Source organism: Cyprinus carpio, chromosome A2, assembly GCF_018340385.1.
Source record: "Cyprinus carpio isolate SPL01 chromosome A2, ASM1834038v1, whole genome shotgun sequence".
Lineage (NCBI taxonomy): Eukaryota > Metazoa > Chordata > Actinopteri > Cypriniformes > Cyprinidae > Cyprinus > Cyprinus carpio.
In genome coordinates this window covers 11,029,021-11,056,861 of record NC_056573.1, presented here as the reverse complement: position 1 = coordinate 11,056,861, position 27,841 = coordinate 11,029,021, and the positions used below count along the sequence as shown (strand labels likewise).

The following is a 27,841-nucleotide window of genomic DNA, read 5'->3' as shown; positions in this document are numbered from 1 at the left end:
CATTTGTCTGTTTCCGTACAATGCATATAATGCATATAATGCTGCCTGTTGTTAGTGCTTTTTAGGTTGTTGTGTTATGAGTGATAAAGTGTTTTTGTTTGGTGAAAACCTTTGCTAGTGGTATGTAAGACTGCCTTAATTTGAGACATTACTGTAATTAATGGGGAAGTTTTGTGGCCTAATAGTTAGAGAGTTTGACTCCTAACACTAAGGTTGTGGGTTCGAGTCTCGGGCCGGCAATACCACGACTGAGGTGCCCTTGAGCAAGGCACTGAACCCCCAACTGCTCCCCGGGCGCCACAGCATTAATGGCTGCCCACTGCTCTGGGTGTGTGTTCATGGTGTGTGTGTGTTCACTGCTGTGTGTGTGCACTTTGGATGGGTTAAATGCAAGCACAAATTCTGAGTATGGGTCACCATACGTGGCTCTACGTCACTTTCACAAGTGTTTTGGTAGTTTTAGTGTATTTTGAATGTTAAATGAACTGCTGTCAAGTTGAAAGATGGTTAGGAGAACTTTGTGAAGAGTTTTGAAAAAGTGACTTTAGTATTGAGAAATGTGTCCTAGCAATTGCAAAAAACTTAATTGATTGAGGAAATTTTGAAGCTAGTGTCGGATCAGAATCAAACGCAGCTCTCTTAAAGTGCCCCTATCATGGGTAATGAAAGTTCATATTTTGTTTTTGGGAGTACCCAAAAACATGTTGACATGCATGCAAGGTCAAAAAACACTTTCATTGTCTTATAATGTGCATTTATTTTTACCTTACCGATTCGCTTAACGATTCATTTTTCCAAACCCCTCCTTTGCGTGATGCTAATCTGCAGTGATTGGTCCGATTGGTCTCATTTTCATTTCATCATGCCTGTAATACCTGATAAAGCAGTGTTTGTGAGCGCAGTGCTGCAATGTATACGGCGTTACGGGGAAAATTGCTATTTTACAGCTCCAAAAGCAGCACCTAGTAGCAAAGAATGAATTTGCATTTTCATTCAGACCAATGCGAAAAGACCAACAAGTGGGCGGGCCTTATGCTAATGTTTCATGTTGACGTCAAGATGAAATGGCTTGGGATTCATTTTAAAAACGACTTGTTTCAATGATTCAGAGTCGACTCTTTCTTTTGAGAGACAATAACTTTGCACTTTCAGATTTAAAACTTTGCAGGATGCTTTCATTCACTTAGAGCTGTGTTACACACTGCATGAAAGGTAATTTTCAAAAATCCATAATAGGGGCACTTTAAACACCTCATTGTGATCGAGCATCAATGCTGAGACCCTCCAGTGACATTAATTAGAATAAATTAACAGAAAACTCCTTGTAAGATAAATACGGGAACATTAGCGAATGAACACATCCCTGGCCACAGTTCAGTCCCTGCACACACACTTTGGCCCGCAGGACTCGCTTTTCTAAACCAGGGGAGTCATTTAAGGATGAACAGTTTAATTACAGAGCTAATAAGTGTTGCCACAGACTTTCTAATATTATTCTGGGAGAACACTAGCATGTCATTACCTTCCTTCCCCTGAGGAACACTTCCTATTAATCATAATGAGGAATTTGTTAGCATGTGGTCATGTCAGTTGGGATCAATTTCTTTTACCTAAGCTTCCTATGAAGCTGCCAGACGCTCGGGGCGGAGTGTGGAAGGGATCGATTTACAGTGCCGCAGCCATTAGGCCCTGTTTTGTTTTTGTTGTTTTTGTTATTTGATAGCTCATTTGCATCAGCGCGGCAGCTGCCGAATGCACATTGTAGTCGTTTGTTGACCTGCTTGCACAGATACTTTCTTGCTTTTCACACTAAAATGGATGTTTGTTTTAGGATGTAGCTGATGCCTGTGGCCCTGAAGTTTGATGATGGACTCTTGTGTTTTTTTTTTGTTTGTTAATAATGTAATAATTTGTGTAAGTAGCATATGCAGTCAGGCTGTCAGATTTTACAAAAGCAATCTACACTGGCTGTGGTTTTATTGGTCATGTAATGGCACCTCAAGCTCTGAACGAAAAGCTACAGTGACACAAAATGGCTCCCAGCTTGCCACAAGACTGAGAAACAGTAGTTCACACGAATCAAGGAAAATATATCAACCTGTACAGCTCGCAAAATGGAGTTCACACATTTGCCAGGTCTGCTCCGAAAGTGCGTTCGGCGTGTAGGTGAAGTAGGGTGTTGGCCAACTGTTGCTGGATGGATTTGGTGTCAGTTTGATGGGTTTAGCTCTGAGGTTTCACTTTTTCAGCTAAGGCCGCCTCACACTTTCCACTGACACATTCATATGCAAATAGTGTCTGATAGAGGGTAAGAGCTAAGTAGATAGAACAGTGGACGGACACTGAGAGAGACATGTGAAAGGTCTTGGCAGTGAGAAACTAGAGAGAATCTTTATAAAAATGGATATGGTGTGAACGGCTGCGTCTCGAACCTTCTGTTATAAATAACTGGCTGCCATGTGAGTGGGAGACAGTGGTGTTGAAATGAGGGATGAAGTTTTATTAATTAACATAACCAGGAGAAGAACCAGACGCAAGCAGTTTTGCAGTGCTGTATTTACTGTCAAAGCATATTGTTTTGGAAACATACTCTTGTTCTAATTCTGATCTATTCCTGTAAGATGTTGGTTCTGTTCTAAAACCTTGTGAGCTTCCTACTGACATGAAAATTAATCATGGGGGGGGGGGCAGGTAAAATAATGAATTTATACAATACCAAAAAATACCTATACCTGTATTTTTACCCACAATGTTTATGCTTGTTAGAGTACTGAGAATAGGGACATACTGAAATCTCAAAAACTGCTTATACGATCTGACATGAACTGTCCTATACTGTAAATGTTGTTTTTTTATCCTTAAAAAGCATATATTTCAGGTCACTCCTGCCAATATGCATATGCAGTCCAAAGCGCAAGTCTCAGGTCACTGACTGTTTCTATGGGATTTCAGTTGGCATTTGGCTCTTTAATTTAGAGGGCAGGATTTACTCGGTCTAAAACCAATAACTGCAGCATAGCTGAAAAATTATATGCTTTTTCAATATTTTGAATAGAGTTATGAATAGAGGCTTATGACTAGGTTGTAGTGGTGTTTCAGAAAACAGCACATTTCATAGTTTAAGAATAGCCACATCTTAGAACAGTCTGATCACATTAATCACAATCAATAAGCTAGCATGAAATTAACTGTCATCTGTGTGCAAAAACCAATCAGATTGGCCCATCAACTCGCACACTTAAAAGGTTGCAATGTGATAGGCTTTCATTAGGATTATTGCCATTTCATTTCCATAGAATTATCTCGAGCAGGCATAATGAAATGAGATGTGCTGCTCGGATGAACAGAAATACAAACATTCAGCTACTGACAGGCGTCAGCCACGAGTTTCCTCTCTCACTCGGTTTACTCTCCTTCGTGACACCCTCTCTCATTCTTTCGTAACACTCAAATAAGTGTCTTGGATCTCTGTTAATGACAACGCTGTCAGGGACCAATTGCTGAGAAAGCCATTCCCTCACAGCCAACTTACAACATATCTGATTTTGCTTTTGATATTAATCAGTCATTTTTCATGGGCTTTTAAGGAAGTGGAGCAGATGTAAATTGGCAGGTATTTGTTCAGGCAGGCATGTCAGCAAAATCTGTGTGTGTGTGTGTGTGTGCGTGTGTGTGTGTGTGTGTGTGTGTGTGTGTGTGTTGCTGAGTGGACGAGAGCAGGCAGCCAGTGTGGGCTGCTATAATTTCCCAGGTGTGCTGCACAGCTGGGTCACAGTCTCATTCTCCTTCATCCCACAGTTAACCTGCACTGACTCAGCTGAAACTGTTTTGAGCGTCTTCAGCAGGTGAATGCACAAGCTGCTTGTTTATTGTAAAAGACACACTGGGTCTGATCTGATTGATTGCTCTTTGTCCTGTAGGTAGAGTAGATGGATTAACAATTCTGGTTTTATAAACATTTCTTATTAAAACAACTTTAAAATCAACTTGAAATACCACGTGCAACCCATTTTACTCCTGTAATCTGACATATCTGAGTGAAACAGGATATTCAATAAGAAAAAAGGCTTGATTTTATCCATCTGGAATTCATTTACATACAGGTTACATGCCAGAATAGAGCCAAATTGTTGGAAGGAAAAAAAGACAAGCTTTTTCAGAAGTGGAGCATTTTATTACTTTTTTAAATAAAATACAAAAACTTATTTTGTTAAATGTATATTTAATATTAAACATCTATAAAAATATTTAAAAATATATTATTATTTATATTATATATTATGTCATATTGATATTTTTAAAATTCACTAAATAGGTACTAAACAAATGTGATATTTAAAAAAATACATAATAAAAACTTTGACAAACCTTTTCTTCTGTTTGGAATAATATGCCCAAATAAATCATGCACAATAAGACCAGGACGCTTTTAAATACGCTAGCTTATAAATGCCCATGCGCATTTTACTTTCACTTTCAAATTTGCGGCAATTCCACGTCAACTGCACGTCATTAAAAAAACTGAAAATCAGCAAACACTGTGGAAACAAATAAATAAGAAATAGGTTATAGAATGTTTATTAAACTAATACGAAAGCTGGAGACACAGCATACACCTTGATATAAAATAAATAAAAGTTTAAATAAAGTAAAAATCAGCAAACACTGTTGCTGCTGTTGGTTATTGCTGTAGTTGTAGATTATTGCTGCTGCTGCAAGCAAGTGCAGGAACTTGCTACTGCCAATGCATACGGCGATTCTGTGCCGTGAATATTTAAGACATACTGCTGCTTCAAAAATAGCATAAAAATAACCTGTAGCAGATATATACAGGTGGAGCTGGGGAAGTTGGAGGGTTTCAGAGAAACTAAAAGCGCGCCACAGGAACCTCTAGTGAATGCTAGCCAGCTATATAAATGCAAGGCAGTAAGCTCATTGGCTGCATATGCAGCATGAACCAATCAGCTTGTGCCAACTCTCTGAATATCATCAGTTACATTAACAACCCAAAATACTTAAACAACTAAATCACAACCACTGAAACATAATTTGTCAGCCAACACTGTGAGCACAATGAGTTCATTTCATACTGATTGAATGGTCCGTTGATGGTAAAATAAGTTAAAATGACGATTTAACAGGTTTTTGTGAGTTTTTTTTATCTGCGGTGAGACACCTGGGTCTGTCCTACAGTCTCAGGTCTATCCTTGTTTGGGCTCATCAAACTCACATGACTCCCTCCGTTTTATTCCACTGGGCACATAAAAGCATTTAATTCATCCCCCTCAACCAGCAACTTTAATTACCACTGTACTAATTACATCAAATCATTGACATCTCCATCTGATACGGCAGGGACTTCAAAGACTAATTGTCTTTGAGCCCTGCGTTTTGGGAAGAAAGCACTGCACAGAAATACCAACCAATACCAACTCTAATTCTGTGGCTCGTATTGTGTGTCAAGTGAACATTTCTGACTGTTTATTTATTGTTTTTTCTCCTCTCTCTGTCTGTTTGCAGTACGACAGTGAAAACATGTTCATGAGTATGCCAGAGCCCAGCCAGGACTTTGTGCCAGGGAACCAGGTGGGTTAATTACTGCTCACTCCTTTTGTTTTAAGTCGTAATTAAACAAATTTAAGCCGGCGCATCGCAAATTAGAGCCGCTATCAGTCGCCACCATAATCAGGGGCTATTATAACATGTAAACAAAACATTTAAAGCTTTGTCTAAGCTTAATAAAATGAAGCTTTAAAGCATATTGTCGCAGGCTTTAATTTCCTCCATTTACACTTTCATTAAAAACTACACACAGTATGGACTGCAAACAAGGCCACGGGTCTATAAAAGGCAGACTGCAGCGTTTCTGAGCAATGCTTCTCTAGTTACGGCTGTTACTCACTGAGGGAAGTTTATTTCAGGATACTTGTGCTTGTTCGAACAACCAAGATAAAAGACTGTTTCATCAGTGACTCAAGCTAGATAGTTCAGAACATTTTGCTATAAAAAGCACAGCTTGATTAAATTTTTAAAATAAAGCATGCAATTCAGTGCATTAAGGTCAAGGGTGAACATGCCTGCTTGACTAGAGCAGGTTGTCTTAGTGGACCTTTTACATGTTTGGCTAATGAATTACGGCTACAGGTTAATTAGCGCCCCTCAGGATACCTGCCACATTCTGCTGTATGGAAATGAATGTGACAGGCGGCCCAATGCACCGTAGACAGACTGATTGTGTGTGCAAGTGAAAACTGGAATTAGGATTTTTTTCCCACAGTATTTCTCCTGACTAGTTTTATCAGCCTGCAGCAGGCTATATATGATGTTGCTGCTCTATTAAATGTTTCCTTCCTGCTTTTGTCATGAGCTGTTTTGGTTTGTCCTGTTTTTATAGACACATTGATCTGAACTACGTGCTTGCATTCCATGAAATTTAAGCAAGCTACATTTTGACATTTCAAACTTCGAAAACTATACACAATGGGATTCTGGAATATTACTCTAGGTTAAAAACAACTTTTCTGTAAAGTGCCTTGATGCAGTAAACACAAAGAAAGCACTGAATTCAATCTGTTTGTGGATCACAGAGTTTGGCCTTTAATGTAAGACATGTAGAGTGTAATGTAGAGTGTAATGTGCAATAGCTCCTGTTGTGAAATAACCCCCTCCCTCCCCATCTCACATTAGTTTTTTTCTTATTACAAATTTTAAAAAGTGTTATGAATAATTATTCCACTTGCAGAAGTAAATTTAATAATGAAACACGTTTTAAGAAAAGAATCTCCATATGGTTTGGCAGCCTGCTCAAAACATCTCCTGTCTTTTGGTTTGACATAAGTAACGTTTAACAGGTCTCCGTTCTGCTGAAATGTGTGAAGGTGCAATTCACACCTTTCTCACGCATGTCGAAAATTGTATATTTAAACTTAATCATGAACACATTCACTTATGGTTTGACAAAGTTGTAGCTTTTTGTGCACTGACAGAAGAATCTTTAAGTTTGTTAGAGAAAGACCTGGTCAAACATGGGCCATAATGGTCAGTCAATTGATTAAAGAGGTCAATTAGTCAAACTGCATTTTTAAAAAATAATATAATATAATATAATAAAATATAATAAGCAACAACAACAATAAATTATTATTTTTAATAATAATAATAATATAATTTACCATAGCAACTAGCCAGTTGGAGTATTACTGTTCAAAAAAATAAGCTATTCTAATCAAAATATAATATAATATAATATCATATCATATCATATCATATCATATCATATCATATCATATAATATAATATAATATAATATTATAATATAATATAATATAATATAATATAATATAATATAATATAAAAAAGTAACTATTTAGTCAAATCTAGTCTAATCTGTCAGTGGATTATATACTGATCTATATATTATATATATTTGGTTATATACAGTATTATATATATTTATGGCTGGCTGCGAGGCTGTTACTTGCCATTCACTGTCTAGTCAATCTGGGGTCTGAGTTTTAAATGCGCATGACTAACTATGATGTCATGTTGAGGTCCCATGATTCACTCTGGATTTTGTGCTTGAAATACATATAAACACAGTACATATACATAATCTTATGTGAGTCCTAAAAGCTCTTCAGTAAGCATTTACAGTGCATTGTGATATAGAGAATTAATGAGAATTACAGTCTAACCTGAAGGCTATAGAGAGTAAGCACAGTAGTGTTATGGCTTTCAATAGCAAGAGGAAAAATAAATAAATTATATTTGACTCATGTATTATTCAGCACACTGTGGCAAATGCATTCAGGAGAATGTAAAGGAAAGTGCACTAAATTACAGGTCACTTGTTTGTTTCATGTAGTTTATACCTCTTTAAACAGGAAAAGCTGCATATGGTCCTATTGTGCCACCCATTACATAGCCTGAAATTGATTTACAATGTGCATTGTCTGCATTGTACATTCCCGGTCACTGTGTTTAATGTGCTCACGCTGCATGTTTGCTGCAGCTTTAATGTTGGTGGAGATGAAAGATGCATTAAGAATATAAAGCAGCATGGAGGCACAAAAAAAGAGAATTGAAGAGTGATGAAAGTTGAATGGAGTCTTACATGTACTATTGTTTCTTGTTACCCTGCTGTCGGTTGACCCCTTGGCCTTGTATCCCACTGTAGTTCCGCGTGCCTGCCAGTCCCAGCCAGACGCACCACAGCAACAAACAGGCCGGAGGCCCCTGGAAAAGAGACACCCCTTCACACACGGATGGCCCCCGTCTGACATGGGTAGATAACCCCACACCAACACCGAGCAGACGTCCATCAGGCCAAAATAACAGCAGCTTACATCATTTGTGTGTTACGTGCTGTGTGTCTCATCCATATGGATCCTTTTTACATCTACACTATTTTTTTTACATTAACACTTTATAAAAATAAATTAAACTTAGACACCACAGCAAATGTTACTGCAAATATCCTTTTTGTTCAAATAAAGTTACTTGGCATTCTAAAAGATTTTAATTAAGATCAAATATATTAAAAGATTAATAGAGAGATAGATGTCAACAATTTACTTTCACTTCCTGTTTTTGAAACTGTATGTGATGATGCTATGGTATAGCATATTAGCATATCAGCATTTCTTACACAACATGAATATGAAGCACACTAGCTAGCTAGAATATACCCATCTATTTTACAATTGAAATGTTGCCATAGCTAATGCTAATTTGGAGAATGTTGTAAAGCGACCCCCTAAACTCTTTTGCAGCAGTACTGGCTACTTGGCTAGATTTTTTGATTAATTCCAAGGTAATACAACAAATGGCACTTATATAAATATACATTAAATTATGTACATTAAGAGAGAGAAAAAATAGCTAACCAGCTAGTGAAAAGTGAAAAATATACAGTATCAAAGTCTGTGAAAAGGGTCCATTGTACTGTATGCCCATTGTACACATGTATGAATAGGATTGCTGAAATCTTAGAGCTGCTTTGAGTCTAGCACTACTTTTATGTTTCCCTTTGAATCTTAAAACTCCCTTTGTAAATATTACTTCCTCTTGCTTATGAACTGCAGTCTCTATTTTCTGCTGTTTTCGTGCTTCCTTGCATCTCTCTCTCTCTCTCTCTCTCTCTTTCTTACTCAAGACAGACTTCTCTCTTTCCCTCTGTTGGGAACAGGTAATTACTTTTATTGGCAACAACAGTTGAATTCACCTTGACCTCAGTGTGTGGTACGTAGCCACAAAGCTTTCTCCTGCCTTTAAACACACATTAACCAAATTAGAGAGAAGTGTACCCCTGTGCCTATTTTAAACTTCACACTCAGGAAGCTAAAACTGAAGCTGAAAAGCCTCCGCAGGCAAAACATGGACTGCAATTGTGTCTTTTAATCTGCTCTATAATACAAACCAAAGGCAACCTGGAGAGCGCCAAGGCCAAGTGTTAGGATCATGGCTATTATATGAATGGTTAGAAAAGTACTTTTAGTTTGATCTGATAGTTTTTAGGTTGATTTTAAAGATCTAAAGGCTGCCGTGGTCGGTGCACTTGTATGAACAGCACTGTTACTTTCATAAGCCGGTCCTCAGAGTGATCGGTGAGATCAGAGATGTTGAGTGTACCGTTACAGATGTAATTTATGTGCAGAGATACTGAAACTAGAGGTGGCTCTTCAGATGGATGCAGTTGAAAGAGCAAAGCATCATGGACAGTATTTTTTTAAATTGGGATTTTGGAGGCATGGGGACCATAAGATCTCGTAATGATCTTGAATGACAAAAACTAGACTGCATCAAACATGCAAAATAGGATGGATAGACAAATAAACTGCTTAACCTTTTTCTTGTGATTCAAATGAGGTGAAACACCATTCTGGCCCTTGGTAGATCTAAAAAAACAAAATATAAATGTTAGGCTATGAGGAACTAGTTATCATTAATAAGCCAGTTTTTGTACTGACACATACAGTACCTTAAAATCTCAGTTACAAAGAATAAATAAATACATAAAAAAATAACAGTTTGATGTTGCCCAGAAAAAATATATAGTTTGTATATATATATATATATATATATATATATTAAAAAAATATATATATATATATATATATATATATATATATATATATATATATAGAAACACTCATGCAGAAGTGTTAGCTAGTTTCATATTTGAATAAAAAATATTTATTTATTTATTTATTTTCAGAAAGGGACAGTAAACATAAACAAACAATCATAAATTATCAATTTCAAAAATAGACACTATACATCAATCAACATTCATGAAAATAAAAGTACCCCAGTTTCATTGGTAGTCCCTTTGCCATATGTTATTAGGTGTAAAACTAAAAGGAAATAATAGTAATAATAATCTTTTAAAATCTTTACAAATAATTAAATAAAAAAATAAACCTTGGTCTAAGGAAACAGTTACAATTTTCTATTAAATTCTGTCTTCAGTATATAGTTAAATCTTATCAGAATGCTTGTCAATGGTTTGATTGTGTTTACATCTTTACTCTCGGTTTGGTAGACAGAATAGACAGAAACAGATATTTGAATGTAAGGGAAATTTACACGAGAGGGACTTTTTATAAAGGAAACGTGTGTTAAAATGACATTTAAAAACTGCTGTTAATCTCTTGGTTGAAATCTGCCTGACTTTATTTCCATCAAAACATTCCCACTGACTCACAACAATTTTGAAAGCCTCGTAGCTGCTTGAAGTGACAAAATGTGATACTGTTATCCATCTGAACATCTCTGGACATGAAGAACCGTTGCTTTCTGAAAGACATAACAATAATAACAGCCTACAAAAAAGTCTGAATCAATGAAATGTTAAAATACACAGAGCATTCATCAGCCAGACTGCACCTCAGCACTGTCTGTCTGCACACAGCTTCTCTCCTATCTTAGTATCTCCTCTCATTCCTCCTTCTTCCAACCTAAACCATGTGTTTCTTGGCCATTAAATAAAAGCCACATTTATTAACCCAAAATGGCTGGAGTGCTGAGCGCATGTCAGCCCACAAGCGCTCTGTATCAATGTTTATTTATTTTAATGCAGCAGCAAGATGAAGTAGTGTGAGCCAGCGATGCTAGATAAAGCCGACTACAGCCGAACACTAAAAATATACACACTTCTCATATTTCTGGGCTATGCTCAAAGACACTACTTGTGAAAGTGCCCACTTTGACTCACAGAGCAAGCAATGTTTGCCTAACAACTGTTGGTTTTTGTTTAAACCTGATTAGACTGGTCTGATCTGTGTTATAGAAGATGCAAAGCAGCATTCAGGAAGAGTTTTTGATATTAATACTATCCTTAACTATAAGAGCAGCACAGATACAATATGTTATTTATTTGTTTCTTGCACAGAATGTATTTGCCTACCGTGACGGTTTGACATGTATATATAGTCTCTGATGAGGGGGGTTGTCAGAATTCTGTGTGGGTTTCTGTAGAGGTGCTCTTATCTATCCACCACCCCCCTCCCCCCAGATGTTGCAGAGCTCTTGTGGGACCAGGAGAAAGCTGTGCATTTTAAACATGCATAAACTAACCTTGTGCTCTCTGCTGGGACTGAAGAGGCCCGTTCTTACATGTGTTTTTTGGTGTAATTCAGATATAGAAAAATGTTCTCTTGAGCCAAACCCGTGTTCGTATACAACATATTTATAGAATACTTTAAAAGAATCAGATCTTGAATACTATTTCAAGCATTGTTTTTCTCATAATATATACATTATTCAGTTATTCATGAATTGCATATTCATGCATGCATGAGCCTTAAGCTGCTCAAAGGCATGGAAGCAGCATGCTGGACAGGGAGTGGTCATTCATGGACCATGCCAGTTTGCTTTGATCCCGTTCTTTTTATAAGACACGGCGGAGGTGATGCCACAGTTCAGGTCAGATGATGCTTCACACGCCCTTGTGTCCCCTCCATTACACAAAGTAAAAACCTCCTCCAGAATGCTTGACCTTGATGCTTGCACAAGACAGACAAGCCCTTCTGCATTTATCCAGAAGCTCTCAACAGTAATCGGCAGCTCAGCGGGTCTGAGGTTGTTTTGGGGGCCCGGCCAAAGAATGTTGGATTCAAATGATCACTGCCCCTGGGTCCCAGAGGTATTCATTACAGGCTGAATTGCTTTCATTGCCTCTCTCACACAATCCCAGCCTAGATGGCAAATGAAAAGCCATTTGAAAAAAAGGGCACCTTATTAAGTTTAACTGCTGTAGCATTTAACCTGACATCTTCATTATTCAAAATTACATTATGAAAAAATCGCTTCATCTGCAGGCGCAGGTCACCATTGTTTACGCTTCCTTTTGCTGTTCTTTAGCAATTTAATTGGTGGAAGGGCATGACAACATGTTGGAGCACTCCTCGTGCCGCATGGAGCTCTGGGTAATGATCCACAGCCAGTCCTGGAGTGGTCATTTAAATAGAGGTTTATTTCTGAAAGTCAATTTCTGCAAAGGCAAATACCTTAAAGTGTTGCCTATAAAAATTAAAAAAAAAAAAAAACCTTTTGAAGAGTTGCACTGCTAATGCCTAAAAAAAAAGACACAGCTCGTTTAACGCTCATTGACATTTTTGCCCCAGTACTGAATATTGTCACAATGAAATGCACAATGAAAATGCCATTTTACTGTCAATTATAGGCTTTCAGCAAAAAAAAAAAAAAAAAACAGTAAAACAATTATGAAACACAAAACAATGCAGCGAATCAGCAGTTTTTATTGTAATATAATTCTAATAAAAATGCAGGTGACTTGCCAGAATACAGTTTTAGAATATAAAATGAACAACAAATTTATTATTAATAAATAATAGTAATAATTAAAATGTATTATTATTATTAAGATAATTAATAATAAAATGAATACATTTATTTTTCTCTGTGTAGAAATATTTTTTCTTTATCATTTATCATGTTTATAAATGTATTTTATTACTACAGTTATTAATAAATGATTATTAAATATAACACAAAACCACAGCTAGAGATAAAACCTTATAGTTCCTGAGATACAGCTTCCCCATGTGACAACTAGCCTGAGTCTCACTCATCCATCTAAATTGTATTTCTATCAGAAAGCATCTCTCAAATTTGTTTTAATGCATTTTGTGGCATAATGATGGGGCGTATCTCTTATCTCAAAATGCATGTTTTCTCATCCACCTCGTATCTCAGTACGTGTGCACTTCTTTCATAATGACGAGCTGATTTACGCCTGTCAAGATGGAAGGCTTATAAACAATGCTGCAGTAATTTAATGCATAATTTCTGCTGCCGAAGCATTTCTGCCACTCACTCACTGCACTATGTTAAAAACACAAGAGCTCTCCTCATATCTTTCCACACTCTCTCCCGCTCTCATTTTTTCCTTATTGTCAGTGTAAACCACATCAGATACATGACTATTCCCCCAGTTTATTCCTCTCTCCCCCTCCGCTGTGAAGCTTTGATTGACTGCTGACTGTGAAGTCGCCCATAGACAATGATTCCATACAGCCATCATGACCATCATCAGTAATTGATAGTAGATTTAAATGATTCTCCTGCTCATTTGCCATTCATCTCCCACCAGTCCCATTACCCTTGTGCTGTTTGACAGGCAATCACCTCCCTGAGAGATTTGTTGTCCAGTCAAAATGATGTCACACCAAATGGACAAGGACTTTGCACGTTGTGGATCTCAAAACTTGTCGTTTTTTCCCCTTCCCCTCCTTTGCATGCAGGGCCACTGCTACCTATAGGCAGAGCAGGCAATCGCCTAGGGCCTCGGGCTTTGAGATGGGTCCTCCATAACCGTAACCTCATCTAAACGCTAGTCCATGAGTCAAGACAAGCAGCAAAATACTAAAAAAATATATTTTTTATTTTTTTAAATTTTGTAACCACTTTTTAGTCATCAAAAAATCCTGAAAAACATATCACAGGTTATAAAATAAATATTCAGCAGCACAACTGTTTCTAACTTTGTTAATAATTCAGCATATTAGAATAACTTCTGAAAGATCATATGCCACTGAAGACTGGAGTAATGCCTGATGAAAATTCAGCTTTGCATCACAGAAATAGTTTATATTTTAAAGTGTAGTAAAATAGAAAAACAAATAAATGTAGGCTTGATGAGCATAAGAGACTTTCTTCAAAAACATTAAAATAGTAATGTGTCCAAACTTTAAAATGAAATGTTGTATAAATAAAAAGGCTAGAAATCATATTTGTGTCATATAAGTTCTTTTTATTGGGGGTGGGGGGCCTCCAATATGAATTTTGCCTAGGGCCTCCAAATGTCTAGAAACGGCTCTGTTTGCATTCAGTGAGAATGAGGGTTGATGGGAAACTATGTGTCATCCAAAGTCCTGATTTACACAGAAATTGTAGTTTTTCTTCAATGTTTCGTTTATTGTTAAATGAAAAGCTAAGCTTTCAGTGGAAAACCGCACAACTAAATTATGTTAAAATTATACATTGCGATCTGAATGTAACTGGATCATAAATAGTAAACACTGAACTGAATGTACAGATATTGTGTGGGTAATTTCCCTCAGCCCTGACTCAATATATAAAAAGTTCATTTACTTCAGTTCATATTATATGATTCAGACAAGAACTTTCTGACCCTGTTTTATTCAATTACATAGGATGATACAAAAATATTTCAATTACCAATGACATGACTCCAGATTGAAAAATGAAACATGTTTAAACATTTCTTTCTTTTTTTTTTTAATATGTGTAATTTTAGAGGCTGGAATTGGAAAAATGCACTGACTCATAGCACATATCCCTTTAGAAAATGTATTTATTCAGATTAGCTGGAACATTTTTGCAGTTTTTAGTTAAATAAGTAGATCTGCGTCAGATGACACCATGTTTTGATAGGTTTGCATCCACGGCTTCACCTAAAGTCATATTTTTCACGACAAAAACACACAGATGTAGGAAATGTTTGCAATGCTCTTAATTTTTGTGCATTTCACCTTTTTTTTTTTCTCTCAGAGCCACACACCACAGCACAGGGTTATTTATTTCCTGTGTTCTCTTTCTTGGCTGCCTGTTTACGTATCTCAGTGTCACAAAAAAGGAAAGTGTAAAAAAAGAAAGACAAGAGACTAAGAAACATCACGTATATAACCTTTAGAACACATAAACATAATTGCACCTCAAAACGGCCATCCATTCCGTCTTTTATTTATTTGTCTAATTTTCAACCTAAATATAATAATTTTCTTTTCTTTCTCTTCTTTCGACAATAATTACACGAATAAGTACATTACTCGCATGTATCAACAGCAATGTAAGCCACTGCAAACAGTCATCTTGTTTTATTTATTTATTTGATTTAATTTGGCAGTAAAATCATTCCTCTAAGGGCCTTACTGTATGAATTATGCCAGCATATTTCCTGCAAACAAACGCAGACATCTGTGAGGCACAACACAATCAAATATGCAAATGAGCACGATACATTGGCTTTTAGAGGCAGAAGTAGGAAGCTCATTAAAACGATTATTGCAATCCTTAAAAGTAACAGTTGGACTGTTATTTGAGTTGAGTTTGAATTTGGAACCAATTTCATACCTAATTGCCTGTAGTTGGCTGTCTGACAGGTTCATTTAGTTTGCTGCAAATAAAAGCTATGTATTAGAGATAATAAAGCAGCAGAAAAGAGGAGCCCCTTTGAAGGTAAAAAAGAGAGGGATCGTTCGAGTCGAATCAGAGGCTGAGGCATATTTGTGGTTAGCATTTCGTGAAGCATTCGGCACGATGTTTTATCGGGTAGAGATAATAAACTCTCTGCCTTCTGATAACTGTATATATTTTTCTACAGTATTTTACTCCAAGAGAGAGTGTTTACAGAATAATTTATGATTTAGCTTGGATTTGTACAGCCTTTCATCTCCTTATCTGCTTTACATCTTTTTCATCACAGTCTACACTGACAGGGGCTGAAGGAGGCAGCCAAAGCAAACTTCACAGCCAAGCGCAAGTGACTGTTCAGCCTCATAAAAGCAGCCTTTTGTTATAGTCTAATGAGACTGATTGACCATTTGCATATAATTTTACTTCCTCAAAGGCTCAAATAGCAGGAATGAATCACTGTAATGTGCAGCGCACTTTGATGTACTTTATTCAGCATTTCATCTGCTGCGTATATAGTTGTGATTAGTCTTTTTTTCTGTTATTGATACAGCATGAATCATTGCCGTTGCTGGATCGCTTCAGTGGCAGAATATAGAGCATCAAAGAATGTTGGTTTTCAACAAGATTTTTATGTTCGTGCCGTAACCCATTTCATTCTCTTATTTATAAGTATCAAATGGACACTCTGTCCTTGTTCTAGCCTACGGTTCACCCCCCATTGTGCAGTATTTCAGACTAACTGTTTGGAAAACCTTTTCATGCTGCCTTTGGAGATACTCTTGACAAGAATGCTCTTGAGATTTGAGATTGAGGTTTTCAATGTGATAGCATTTTTATTCGATTCTATTGTATTTACCTCTGAGAAAAATGCATCATATTCATCATCACTAATGACTAGTCAGTCGTAAATGAATCATCTTTTGAAAAAGATGGTTTTGTCAAGCGATCACCTTATGTAATCAGCCAATCAGTGTTCTGAAGGGTCACGTAACCTCTGTCTATTGTGTCTCTGTTCATCACAGCAGTCCTACCCAGTGCACAGTCTTGGGGATGAAGACTATAACATCCCACCCATCACACCCCCCACCCTCCCCGAACACATGCTGGCACACTTGCCCGAGTCTGAGTCTGGAACGTACCATCCCCTGTGCCCCCCTGTCTCCCAGAATGGACTGCACCACTTTCACCTGCAAGGAATGGACCTGCAGGGCATGTCGGTCCCCAACATGTTGGGTCAAGACGGCGGCCTGCTCACCAACTCCCTCTCAGTGGTGAGTACTGGCGCTCTCTGACTAAGATCTGGGGTTGATAATCCAAATAATTATGGGATAAAGTAGTAGTTGCATTGTGAGATATAAAGTCACAATTATGAGAAATAAAGTTGTAATTGCGTGAGTTAAAATCGACACTGTGAGATATAAAAAGCAGCATTTATGAAATATATAGATGCAGTTGAGAGATATGAAGTCACATTTTGAGATTTTGAGATAAATCATGTTGTAATTTAAAGAGATAAAATTATGAGAAACAAAGTTGCAATTTGTGAGAGAAAAAAAAAATTACAGTTAACTTATTTATAATTTTTACCCTGAGGTGGAAATGTGCTTCTATATAATCTAGTATGAAAAAATGACCAAAAACACAGTTTCTTTCTGTGTGGAGGAAACTTTATTTGTTAGATGCACATGCTGTCCTTTGAGATGTCACTAATGCATTTCGCATGAAGGAATTACACAACACCAAAGTCGTTTCAGTGCCCAAACAATGATTTAATTGACACAAATGAAACACCTCAACAGATATTATAAGAGGTTGAAGCGGCATATAGAATGATTGAGATAGCACCCAGCAAATGAGAGCTAATGTGATTTAACGCACAGTGAAACAATGCCAAATTCCCCATTGGATTAAGTTAATTAAATATAATTTAGCATCAAGGCACTCTTCCTGATGAATTCTGCTTGCCATGTGGCTGTGCTAGATAGTTGTATAGTACATTCAGAAAATGTAGATACATTTTAAAAACTTTTGAATCTTAGAAAAAAAAATCTGAAAAATAAGGTTAAGGCAAACTAAAAATAAATGTTACAATTGAATCTTTAAAATATACAGTATATACAATAAATGTTACAATTGAATCTTTAAAATATACAATATATATATATATATATATATATATATATATATATATATATATATATATATATACTTTATATATATATATGAAAAACAATTAATGAAACAGCAAAAAATACATTCAGAAATATAAAACAAAAAAATTAGTGAATAAATATATTTATATTTATTCATTTCAGAAAGGTACGGTGTACATTAATCAACATTCATGAATGTAAATGTACCCCAGTTTCATTGGTAGTCCCTTTGCCAGATTTTATTAGGCATAAAACTAAAAGGAAATAATAGTAATAATAATAACAATATTTATAATCTTTTAAAATCCATCACACATAACATTTTGTAACTATATATACCATGTATACTATAGTTATCAGAATGATATGGTGAAGAAAAAATTTAAATAAATGTTACAATATGTACAATATATGTGCTAATATTATGTGTGTGTGTGTGTGTGTATATATAATATATATACACACACACACACACACACACACACACAATATTAGCACATATTACATATTATATATAGTATATATAGTTACAAAATGTTATGTGTGATGTATGTGTGTGTGTGTGTGTGTGTGTGTGTGTATATATATATATATATATATATATATATATATATATATATATATATATATATATATATATATATATATATATATATCTATATATATATATATAGTAGATGTAATATTTTATATAAATTGATATATTACACATCGAAATGTTTTATTTGGTTTAATAATTGTTTTTTATTATTATTACTTTAACTTATTACTTTATCCCTGTCTTATCTTTTTAAAATGTTAATATTGATCACAAGGATCTACAATGCGCTGCTACTTCTGGAGAAATGAAACCCAGACCTTAAATTTTGGTTAGGTGCAAGAAACCTCATAATGTGATTATGAAACATATGAAGTGCTGGCGAGCTGTGACTAACTGTGGTTGAAGATGAATGTGAGATGTGCTGCTAATCTGATGCTTGATTCAAACTGAAACTTCTCCCCTTCATCTCGCACCTATTGTTTTCCATAAACTCCATGTTTGGGGCCAAACCTAAATATTGAGCTTTATTTCTGTGTGTGTGATAAACCCTGCTTACTTTGCTTTTTTAAATCTTGACCTTTGTTTGATAATATCAGCACAAATTATTTATCTTTTATCAGAAATGGGCGCATGAAGGAGAAATGATGACAACCGTAAGAGAAATAATGGTAAAAACAATATTTTGATTCCTTTGTTGCTCTTTTGGAAAATGCACCTTCGTAGTGCCCATCTTAAACTTACATCAAAAAGATTATTGAAGAATAACATACACATGAGTGGCTAAAAAAACACATACACACAGAGTGACATGCACACTGAAAGATATTGAGATTCACAAAGGCATTTGTTCTTTTCACCTTAATGTTCTCAGTGCTTGGAGAACATCCATTTAGAGCGGCTATGAATTATGGTTGCCAGGCAACGGGACAGAGAGCTTGTAGCTGCAGTGGAGAATGAAAGAGCTAGCTGATGGAATTAATTTTCTTTCAGCATTAGCCTGTTGGAGCTGCTTTCTCTGGTGGAACAGAGAGTGCATTTATATGCCTCTTACATTTTGCATTCATTTTATAGGTCTTAGAGTTTGCATTGTTTAGCCAGCAGAGATAGTTGAGTGAAATGTGCTTTACCTTAAAAAGTATTAGATTAAAAGGAAAATTATCTCGTAAGGTTTCACCATCTTAGCTCGTTCCATTAAAAAGAATGAAAACAAATGCTGTGGAATGGCTAAATGGATCCCCTAGTTCTGAGAAACGGGGAAGACTTTTTTTTAAACATATAATGTGAGAGATGAGATCTCATCGGGCCATTCTGATGAGTTCTGTGATTCACATAAAATGCAACAAATTTATTGGAAACGCTCAGGTAAGGTTTGCTTTCCAGAAAGCCACATAAGCACAAGTTGATGTGTGTAAAATGTGCAAATCTAAACAGAGCTGACAGCGGAGGAGAGAGAGAGGCAGTGAGTGGTAAAGAGCAGAGAGATCGTCCATCATCAGCGCAAAAGCCACTAAATCCTCATCCAGCAGTGGCCTAAATAAAAAACAGGAACAGTAATGGATATAAATCTCCATTTATTGTCAATTTGCAGCAAAGAATATAGTTTGCAGCACTTTGCTGCACACTGCAAAGCAGGCACATTTGAGACCTTGAAAGTACAGTGTGACAAGCCACTTCTATTAGGCTGCTTTTGCATAGATCCTTTACAGTGAAGTTTAATAAGAGACAGGTATTTGCGTGCGGTCGTGTAAAATTCAAGCGAGAGCAATTAAACTCTGGCATGTCCAAATGACAGATGGTGTAATACGGCTTTAAGCTTTTATACTCCAAATTACCTCACTTCTCGTATGTACTCCTGCATGTCATAAATATTGGGTGTTTCTTTCATGTAAAATGTGACAAGCTATTATTACCCTAAAAAAAAAATAACAGCGATTTTAAAGCGGATTATCTCAAGAGGAAAGAAATTAATAGCTAAGATTATGCCAGATTATTTTTCAAATTCATTCTAATGATCAAAAGGGTAAACAAAAAGCCAGTGTGTCTGTTAGCTTATAAAGATCTACAGTAACACAAGCACATGAAATACACCCTCATTACTCTGAAAAAAAGTCCTTATCATTGGGATGTGGTTTTATTACCCTGAGCAAACAATTGGCTCTGATCTAGTCCAGCACTTAAGCTATTTATACCTTTTTAATGGAAACAGAAGGACATGAAAGTGCCCCTGAAGTGACAGCCGGAGTAAAGTAGACATTATTTTCCTCCCTTTAAAATGTCATTGGGCTGCATGGAAAGCTGGGGTTCTCTCGTCCCTTTCATACGTCTCTGTCGCGCACTACAGGAAGATAAGCATGCAAATAGTCTCCTACTGTACATGTGATTACAATTTGCCCTGTGATTTAAAGGAAATTGATATCAAATGAGTATGACCTCCTTTGCAACACGGGTCAGTGGGTCTGATGAAAAAACAGGCAGCCCAGGCAGCCATTTGTTATTTAAAACTTAAAAAGTGCAGAACAGGCAACCTTTAGGGCTTTTGTCTGTGACCTCGTCATGTGACCTCTATTCATCCCTAGCAAGCCTTTGTCCTCCGTGTAGTGGAGATTAATGGTGAGCTCATATGATAAATACCATCACGACCTCGCTCTGACATTCAACGCGATTTGAATTTTTTTCTGCAGCCATGTTGATTCTCTTGCCGTAAAGTTTTACTCGTTGGGAAATTTCACTAGTTATTGCAGTATGATTAAACAATTTGTCCTTGATTTCACTCTTAGTTACTGCCAGAAAGCTTGTCCCTCCAATAATTTTTTTTACAAAAAAAAAAAAAAGTTAACCTTAACAACAATCCTTGTTTTAAAATTAAAAATGTTTTTTACACAAAAAAAACCACAACATCTTATTACCAACAAAAACAAGGTGGGTATTGTCTCGTTAAAAAAAAAAACAGAAAAAGTCCCCCTCAAGAAAATACAGATGTTTCAAAAGAAATCGAGTGGGAAGGGGTATAATACAGAAAACACAGAGCATATTAATGAGGTGTGTGTGATGGTGAACGCATTTCGCTGAAAAAGGAAACTTCCTCCTATCCATTAACATTGTAATGGTTAAACCCCCTGAAAAGTTGAACAGTTTTCCACTGCGACCTTTTTTCCAGCCATTTCATGAGAACTTGACCTTTTCACCAGTGTCAGTTTATGATTAGTCAGTTAACCGCTGAAACCGCACTGATTGGAGAATTTCCTCGCTGTTGCTGTGTAATGTTGTCACGTCGTTAGTCCTTTTACATCCAATCAGCTGCTTTCGGATACATGCCGAATTCTCGTAAATGAATAGTTTTTCTGATGCTCCATGACACGACATCAAAAAACGCTTTCATGTATTTAACTGATTAATCAAGTTAAACAAATGAAAGTCTTATTGTTTGCTAAAAATTAAAGCAGAAATGCATAAAAAAATTCAACTTTGTATTTAAAAATATATACAGCATCACTTAATTGATATTGAAAAATTTAGTTAAAAAATTAATTAATGTAAAAAAAGCCCTGGCAACCATCCAGAACACATTAGTATCATGGCAGTGACTTAAGCATGGACAAGCACCTCTCAAAAATGCATGTGGATGGCACAACATGTAATGCATTTTTCAATATTAGACACTTCATTTCCCTGTGTGACTGTCAATGTCTGACAGTATGAAATATGTTAAATTTTTGCATTAGCATTATTCAGTGCTCTCACAGGCTCTCTTTGAAATAAGAGATTTTAGAAAGCAATTTCAGTATGTTTTGAGTAATGAGGGTCCAGTGTGTCTGAAGTGTTTATGCGGGGAGGGAGACATAGAGTCACCTGTCCTTCAGAGAAATGCCCGTAGCTTCTAACCCCAAAGCTGCACCTGTCGGGGGCATTGTGTTGCATACAATGGTGGGCGTGGGGTACATTTCAGGTCACCTGTTGCTTCAGACAGTATCAGGTGACGGACTACAGCTACAGGGCTTGTCCTTGTCGGAAGTGATTTATCCCCCAGATACAGTGTGCAAAAGCAATGTTTCTACACTCTGCTACAGACTAGCATTCATAGCAGCAGGATGGTGAAAATCCAAACCAGTCATAAGGTATGGATCGAGACATTAGTGCTAGTTAACAATGGGATTATGCTTGTATGTATAGGTAGACCTTTAAGGGAATTCTATTGTAACTGTTCTGTTTAGCCGAGGTTAGTTTTAATAAGAACAGAACTTTTTACTTTGTAAAAGAATATTTCAGGTTCAGTATAAGTTAAGCTTAATCAACAACTTTTGTGACAATGTTGATTACCAAAAATAAATAAATAAATACATTTGTTATATTCTTAAAAATCCTTTTAAAAAATGATTTCAGTGAGTCACTTACAATGGAAGTGAATGGGGCCAAATCGCATATATTAAAATACTCAGTGTTTCAATAATATAGGCACAAGGAATAAACAGCATGATCTTATTGTGAAGAAATCACAATTTTATTTTAAATCCTAAATCCTTAAAATGATTTAAACAACTTTACAGCTCAAACAGTTTTAACAGAAAAATTAAGGAAATTGCTTTTGAGGTATATATATATATATATATATATATATATATATATATATATATATATATATATATATATATATATATATATATGATTTTAAAAATGTGGCCCATCATAAGTGCCCTATCTTAACATATCATAACTTTTTTTTTTTCAGTAAAACAGTAGTCAAGTTGATTTTGGTACAACATTATGCTACAAACTTTCATTCAACCAACAGTCAAGTCAAGTCAAGTCTGCTTTATTGTCAATTCTTCCACATGTACAGTACATACATACAGAAAATCAAAATTGCGTTACTCTCAGACCCCCGGTGCATACAGATAACACTAACAGTAGAGCCTAAAAAATCTAGATCAAATATAAAATATAAGATAAAACTATACAATAAGGGAATGTAAAAAAGACATAATAGAAAAAATAAAATAAAAATAAGGTTAAATAAAAGCAGCGCAAGGCACATGGCAGATAGAGTGCAAACCAGTGAACAAACAGTGCAGATAAAAAGATTTTTAGTGCATAAAAAAATATCTTATTCAGTCTGATTAAAAGTGACAAAGTGACAAAGGGCTCAGAGCAGTTATTTTATTAACTGACTGATGAGGAGGTAGAATGATGTCAGATCCATGGTGAATGAGGTAGTGAGCAGACCACTGCTGCACAAAGTGACTGGTGCATGACATTCGTATGTTAGAGGGAGGGGGGGTGGAAGGACCTGGGGATGGGGACCTGGGGGGGGGGGGGGGGGGGGGGGGGGTTTCATAGTTCAGTGGTGCCCTGAGGCAGAAGAGGGACGGGGGGGTAAGTTCGGGAGCGAGTTCAGCTTCCTGACAGCCTGATGGATGAAGCTGTCCTTCAGTCTGCTGGTCCTGGCCTGGAGACTCCGCAGTCTCCTCCCTGATGGGAGCAGACTGAAGAAGCTGTGTGACGGGTGAGTGGGATCACCTGCAATGCAGAGGGCTTTTCGAGTGAGACGGGTTCCATAAATGTCCTGGAGGGAGGGGAGAGAGACACCAATGATCTTCTCAGCTGCTCTCACTATGCGTTGCAGAGTCTTCCGGCAGGACGCGTTGCAGGCGCCATACCACACAGTGATGCAGCTGGTCAGAATGCTCTCGATGGTGCCTCTGTAGAAGGTGTACATGATGGGGGGGTGGGGCTCTGGCTCTCCTCAGTTTGCGGAGGAAGTAGAGACGCTGTTGTGATTTCTTGGCCAGTGCTGCGGTGTTGTCGGTCCAGGAGAGGTCCTCTGTGATGTGCACACCCAGGAACTTGGTGCTGCTCACTCTCTCCACAGTCGCACCGTTGATGGTCAGAGGAACATGCTGAGTGTGCGCTCTCCTGAAGTCCACAACAATCTCCTTCGTCTTCTCCACGTTCAGAGAGAGATTGTTGTCACTGCACCACCCGGCCAGGCGGCTCACCTCGCTCCTGTAGTTTGTCTCATCTCTGTTGCTAATGAGACCCACCACAGTCGTGTCATCCGCAAACTTAATAAAGAGGTTGGAGTTGTGTGACTGTGTGCAATCGTGGGTCAGCAGAGTGAAGAGGAGGGGGCTCAGCACATATCCTTGGGGGGCCCCAGTGTTCAGTGTGATGGTGCTGGATGTGTTGCTGCCGACACGTACTGCCTGAGGTCTTCCAGTCAGAAAGTCCAACAGCCAGTTGCACAGCGAAGTGTTGAGCCCCAGCTCGACCAGTTTGTGAATGAGCTGTTGAGGGATGATTGTGTTGAATTCTGAACTGAAGCCTAGTGAACAGCATTCTGACGTATGAGTCTTTTTTCCTCTAGATGTGTGAGTGCTGAGTGGAGGGTAGTGGCGATGGCATCATCGGTCGAGCGGTTGGACCAATATGCAAACTGGAATGGTTCCAGGGAGGGGGGGAGGGCAGACTTGATGTGGTGCATGACTAGCCGTTCGAAGCACTTCATGAGGATGGGAGTAAGTGCAACAGGACGGTAGTCATTGAAGCATGATGGAGATGGCTTCTTCGGGACTGGAATGATGGTGGTAGCTTTGAAGCATGTGGGAACAACAGCTTGACTAAGTGAGATGTTGAAAATGTCTGTGAAGACATCAGTGAGTTCTGCTGCACAGTCTCTCAGTACACGCCCAGGAATGTTGTCAGGACCCGGAGCTTTGCGTGCATTGATCCTGCTGAAGGATCTCCTCACGCTGTCTGGGGTCAGCATCATCACCTGGTCACTGGGAGGAGGTGGAGTCTTCTGTGCAGTGGAGCTGTTTTGTGCCTCAAAGCGAGCGAAGAAGGTGTTCAGCTCGTTCAGCAGAGAGATGTTGCTGTCACAGGTCCGCTGTGGGGGCTTGTAGTCCGTAATGGTCTGTATCCCCTGCCACAGCCTCCGAGTGTCTCTGCTGTCGCTGAATTGATGGGCTATCCTCCTGGAGTACTGTCTCTTAGCCTCTCTGATGCCGCGGGATAGGTTGGCCCTGGCTGTTCTCAGGCCCCCCTCGTCTCCAGCTCTGAAGGCAGCGTTCCACGTCTCCAGGAGTCTCTAGACCTCCCCTGTCATCCACGGCTTCTGGTTGGCCCGGACAGTAATGGTTTTTGTGACTGTTACATCCTCAATACACTTGGTGATGTAGGCAGTGACAGTCTCCGAGTACTCCTGGAGGTCAGTGGAGTTATTATAAGTGGCAGCCTGCTTAAACATATTCCAGTCAGTTGTATCAAAGCAGTCCCTGAAGAGCCTCAGACGATCCTTCTGGCCACACTTGAATCTGTTTCTGAACTGGTTTGGCGACTTTAACGAGCGGTCTGTATGCAGGCATTAGCATGACAGTGATGTGGTCTGAGGCACCGAGGTGGGGGAGGGGGAGGGCTTTGTAAGCTCCTCTCTGTGTGGTGTAAACAAAGTCTAAAATGTTTTTACCTCTTGTTGGAAAGTTAATGTGTTGGTGTATTTTAGGAAACACACTCTTTAAGTCAGCATGGTTGAAATCCCCAGCTATGATGAGAAAAGCATCGGGGTGTGCTGTCTGCTGCTCACTGATGTGCTGGTACAGTTCATTTAGTGCATCGTTCCTGTTGCTGTTGCTGTTGTTCGGGGGAATGTAAACCGAAACGAGCAGTATGGCAGTATATTCCCTCGGCAGATAGAACGGCCGGCACTTAATAATCATAAACTCCACCAGGGGTGAGCAGTGTTTGCAGATCACAACAGCATCGCGGCACCACGCGTCATTGATGTAAACACAAAGCCCGCCGCCGCGGGTTTTTCCCTCCCGCGACGCGAGCTCTGTCTGCTCGATAGCACGTCAGCTGGTCGAGCTGAATGGCGCAGTCCGGAACGCTGTCGCTGAGCCATGTTTCCGTGAATACAAACACACAACAGTCTCTTACAGTCCTCTGAGTTGAACGTAGTAATCGGATGTAGTCCAGTTTATTGTCCAAAGAGCGTACGTTAGCCAGTACGACGGTGGGGATGGATGGCTTGTGTGGGTTTAGCCGTTAGCCTAGCCCGGATACCTCCGCGCTTACCCCTCTTCTGCTTCCTCTCACGCCGCTTGTGGCGCCTCCGCTGTGGGCGAGATGCAGTAGAGGGGGTCGGTGATGATGTAGGCCTCCGGAGCAGTTCGAGATCTCGCAGCAGTTCCGCGTGCGCGGAGTTTAACTCTAAAAAATGCGGCTCTGCCGACATCCAGCAGAAACTCACGACTGTATGCGCGCTTAAAGACAGATAGACGCGATGACGACGTACAAAAAACACTGCGACTCACAAGACAAAAAACACGAAAACACCGTTCTGTCGGGACAGAGAGAAGCCGCTGCGTGTGGACGCGCCGCCATCTTGCAAGAGGTTCAGTTTATTTGAAGGGTTCATTTGGAAATCTAGGTTTTTTTGTTTTAAATTAAGTTTTATTTTAATATTCCAGATGCAACAAATGGTCAACTCCGACTCACGTTACGGCGGCCATCATCAGGTGGACACGCTCAGACCCAGGGTCCAACCTGGCATGGTTCCTCAAGGTCAGCTGGCCACTATCAACCAATCACAACTCAATAATCAGCTGGGTCTGAATAACAACAATGGCACCCATGGATCCCCATCTCCTCCAGAGAGCAAGTCAGCCACACCCTCCCCCTCAAGCTCTGTGCATGAGGACGATGCAGATGATGTTGCCAAGGTGAGAGAGAGAGTGTGTTACCCATTCTATGATCTCATGAATATAAAAGCTTATCTTCCTCACACACACATACACATACACATAGACTTATTTTATGCACTGTGGCAAAATAGAGTGTATTAAAAGGAATGAGTCACTGCTGACCTTTCAGCAAGTTGCTCTGCCATGTTTCCTTAAACATAGATTTGCTAAGACACTGATCTGCCTCAAGTCTGTTCTTCACAGCCAAAATACTGCACATTTTCTCCAAAACTCACATCAGTACTGATCCTCTGGAAAGTGTGGTCGTTTATGTGCTCTGCTAAGATATTTGTGTGTCTTGTTTCCTAACATAGAAGACACGGCTCAGCATTAAAAAGTCCAAACTACACAATACTACAGCTACTCGTGTTTAAAAAAATGATACACAATCCAATAAAACAAAAACTTAAATTAAAATTTCATATACATATTATTATAATTATTATTAATATTAATACTAATCACTAATATTTAAAATCTTAATGTCATAAGAGTAATAAAATTAAATGTCTGTTTGGATCATTTAACAGTTACAGTGTTAAAGTGTAAACTTAACATACATAACCTTAACATTTTGTGATTTAGTTTATATCTTTCTAATCAATATTTAATATTTAGATGTATTTAAACTGTTAGAATGACATATATAATAGTTTAAACATATCTATAATAAAATATTTGATTGGTAATTTTTAATGCAAAAATTACTGGTAAAATGTGCATTTTAT

General features: G+C 38.0%; 1 protein-coding gene across 2 annotated transcripts in view; it reads left to right on the top strand.

Annotated features, from left to right (window-relative positions):
- The window catches only part of LOC109057060 (thymocyte selection-associated high mobility group box protein TOX-like), a 59,999-nt gene that overhangs the window by 22,631 nt on the left and 9,527 nt on the right, over positions 1 to 27,841 (top strand). Inside the window, exons 2-6 of one of the 2 annotated variants that reach the window (XM_042772542.1) lie at positions 5,521 to 5,586; positions 8,177 to 8,284; positions 16,704 to 16,952; positions 18,996 to 19,043; positions 26,841 to 27,092. In XM_042772542.1, coding sequence (XP_042628476.1) covers positions 5,521 to 5,586; positions 8,177 to 8,284; positions 16,704 to 16,952; positions 18,996 to 19,043; positions 26,841 to 27,092 — 723 coding nt within the window. The remainder of the gene's footprint in view (positions 1 to 5,520; positions 5,587 to 8,176; positions 8,285 to 16,703; positions 16,953 to 18,995; positions 19,044 to 26,840; positions 27,093 to 27,841) is intronic. The other variant, XM_042772548.1, reaches the window with a different exon arrangement.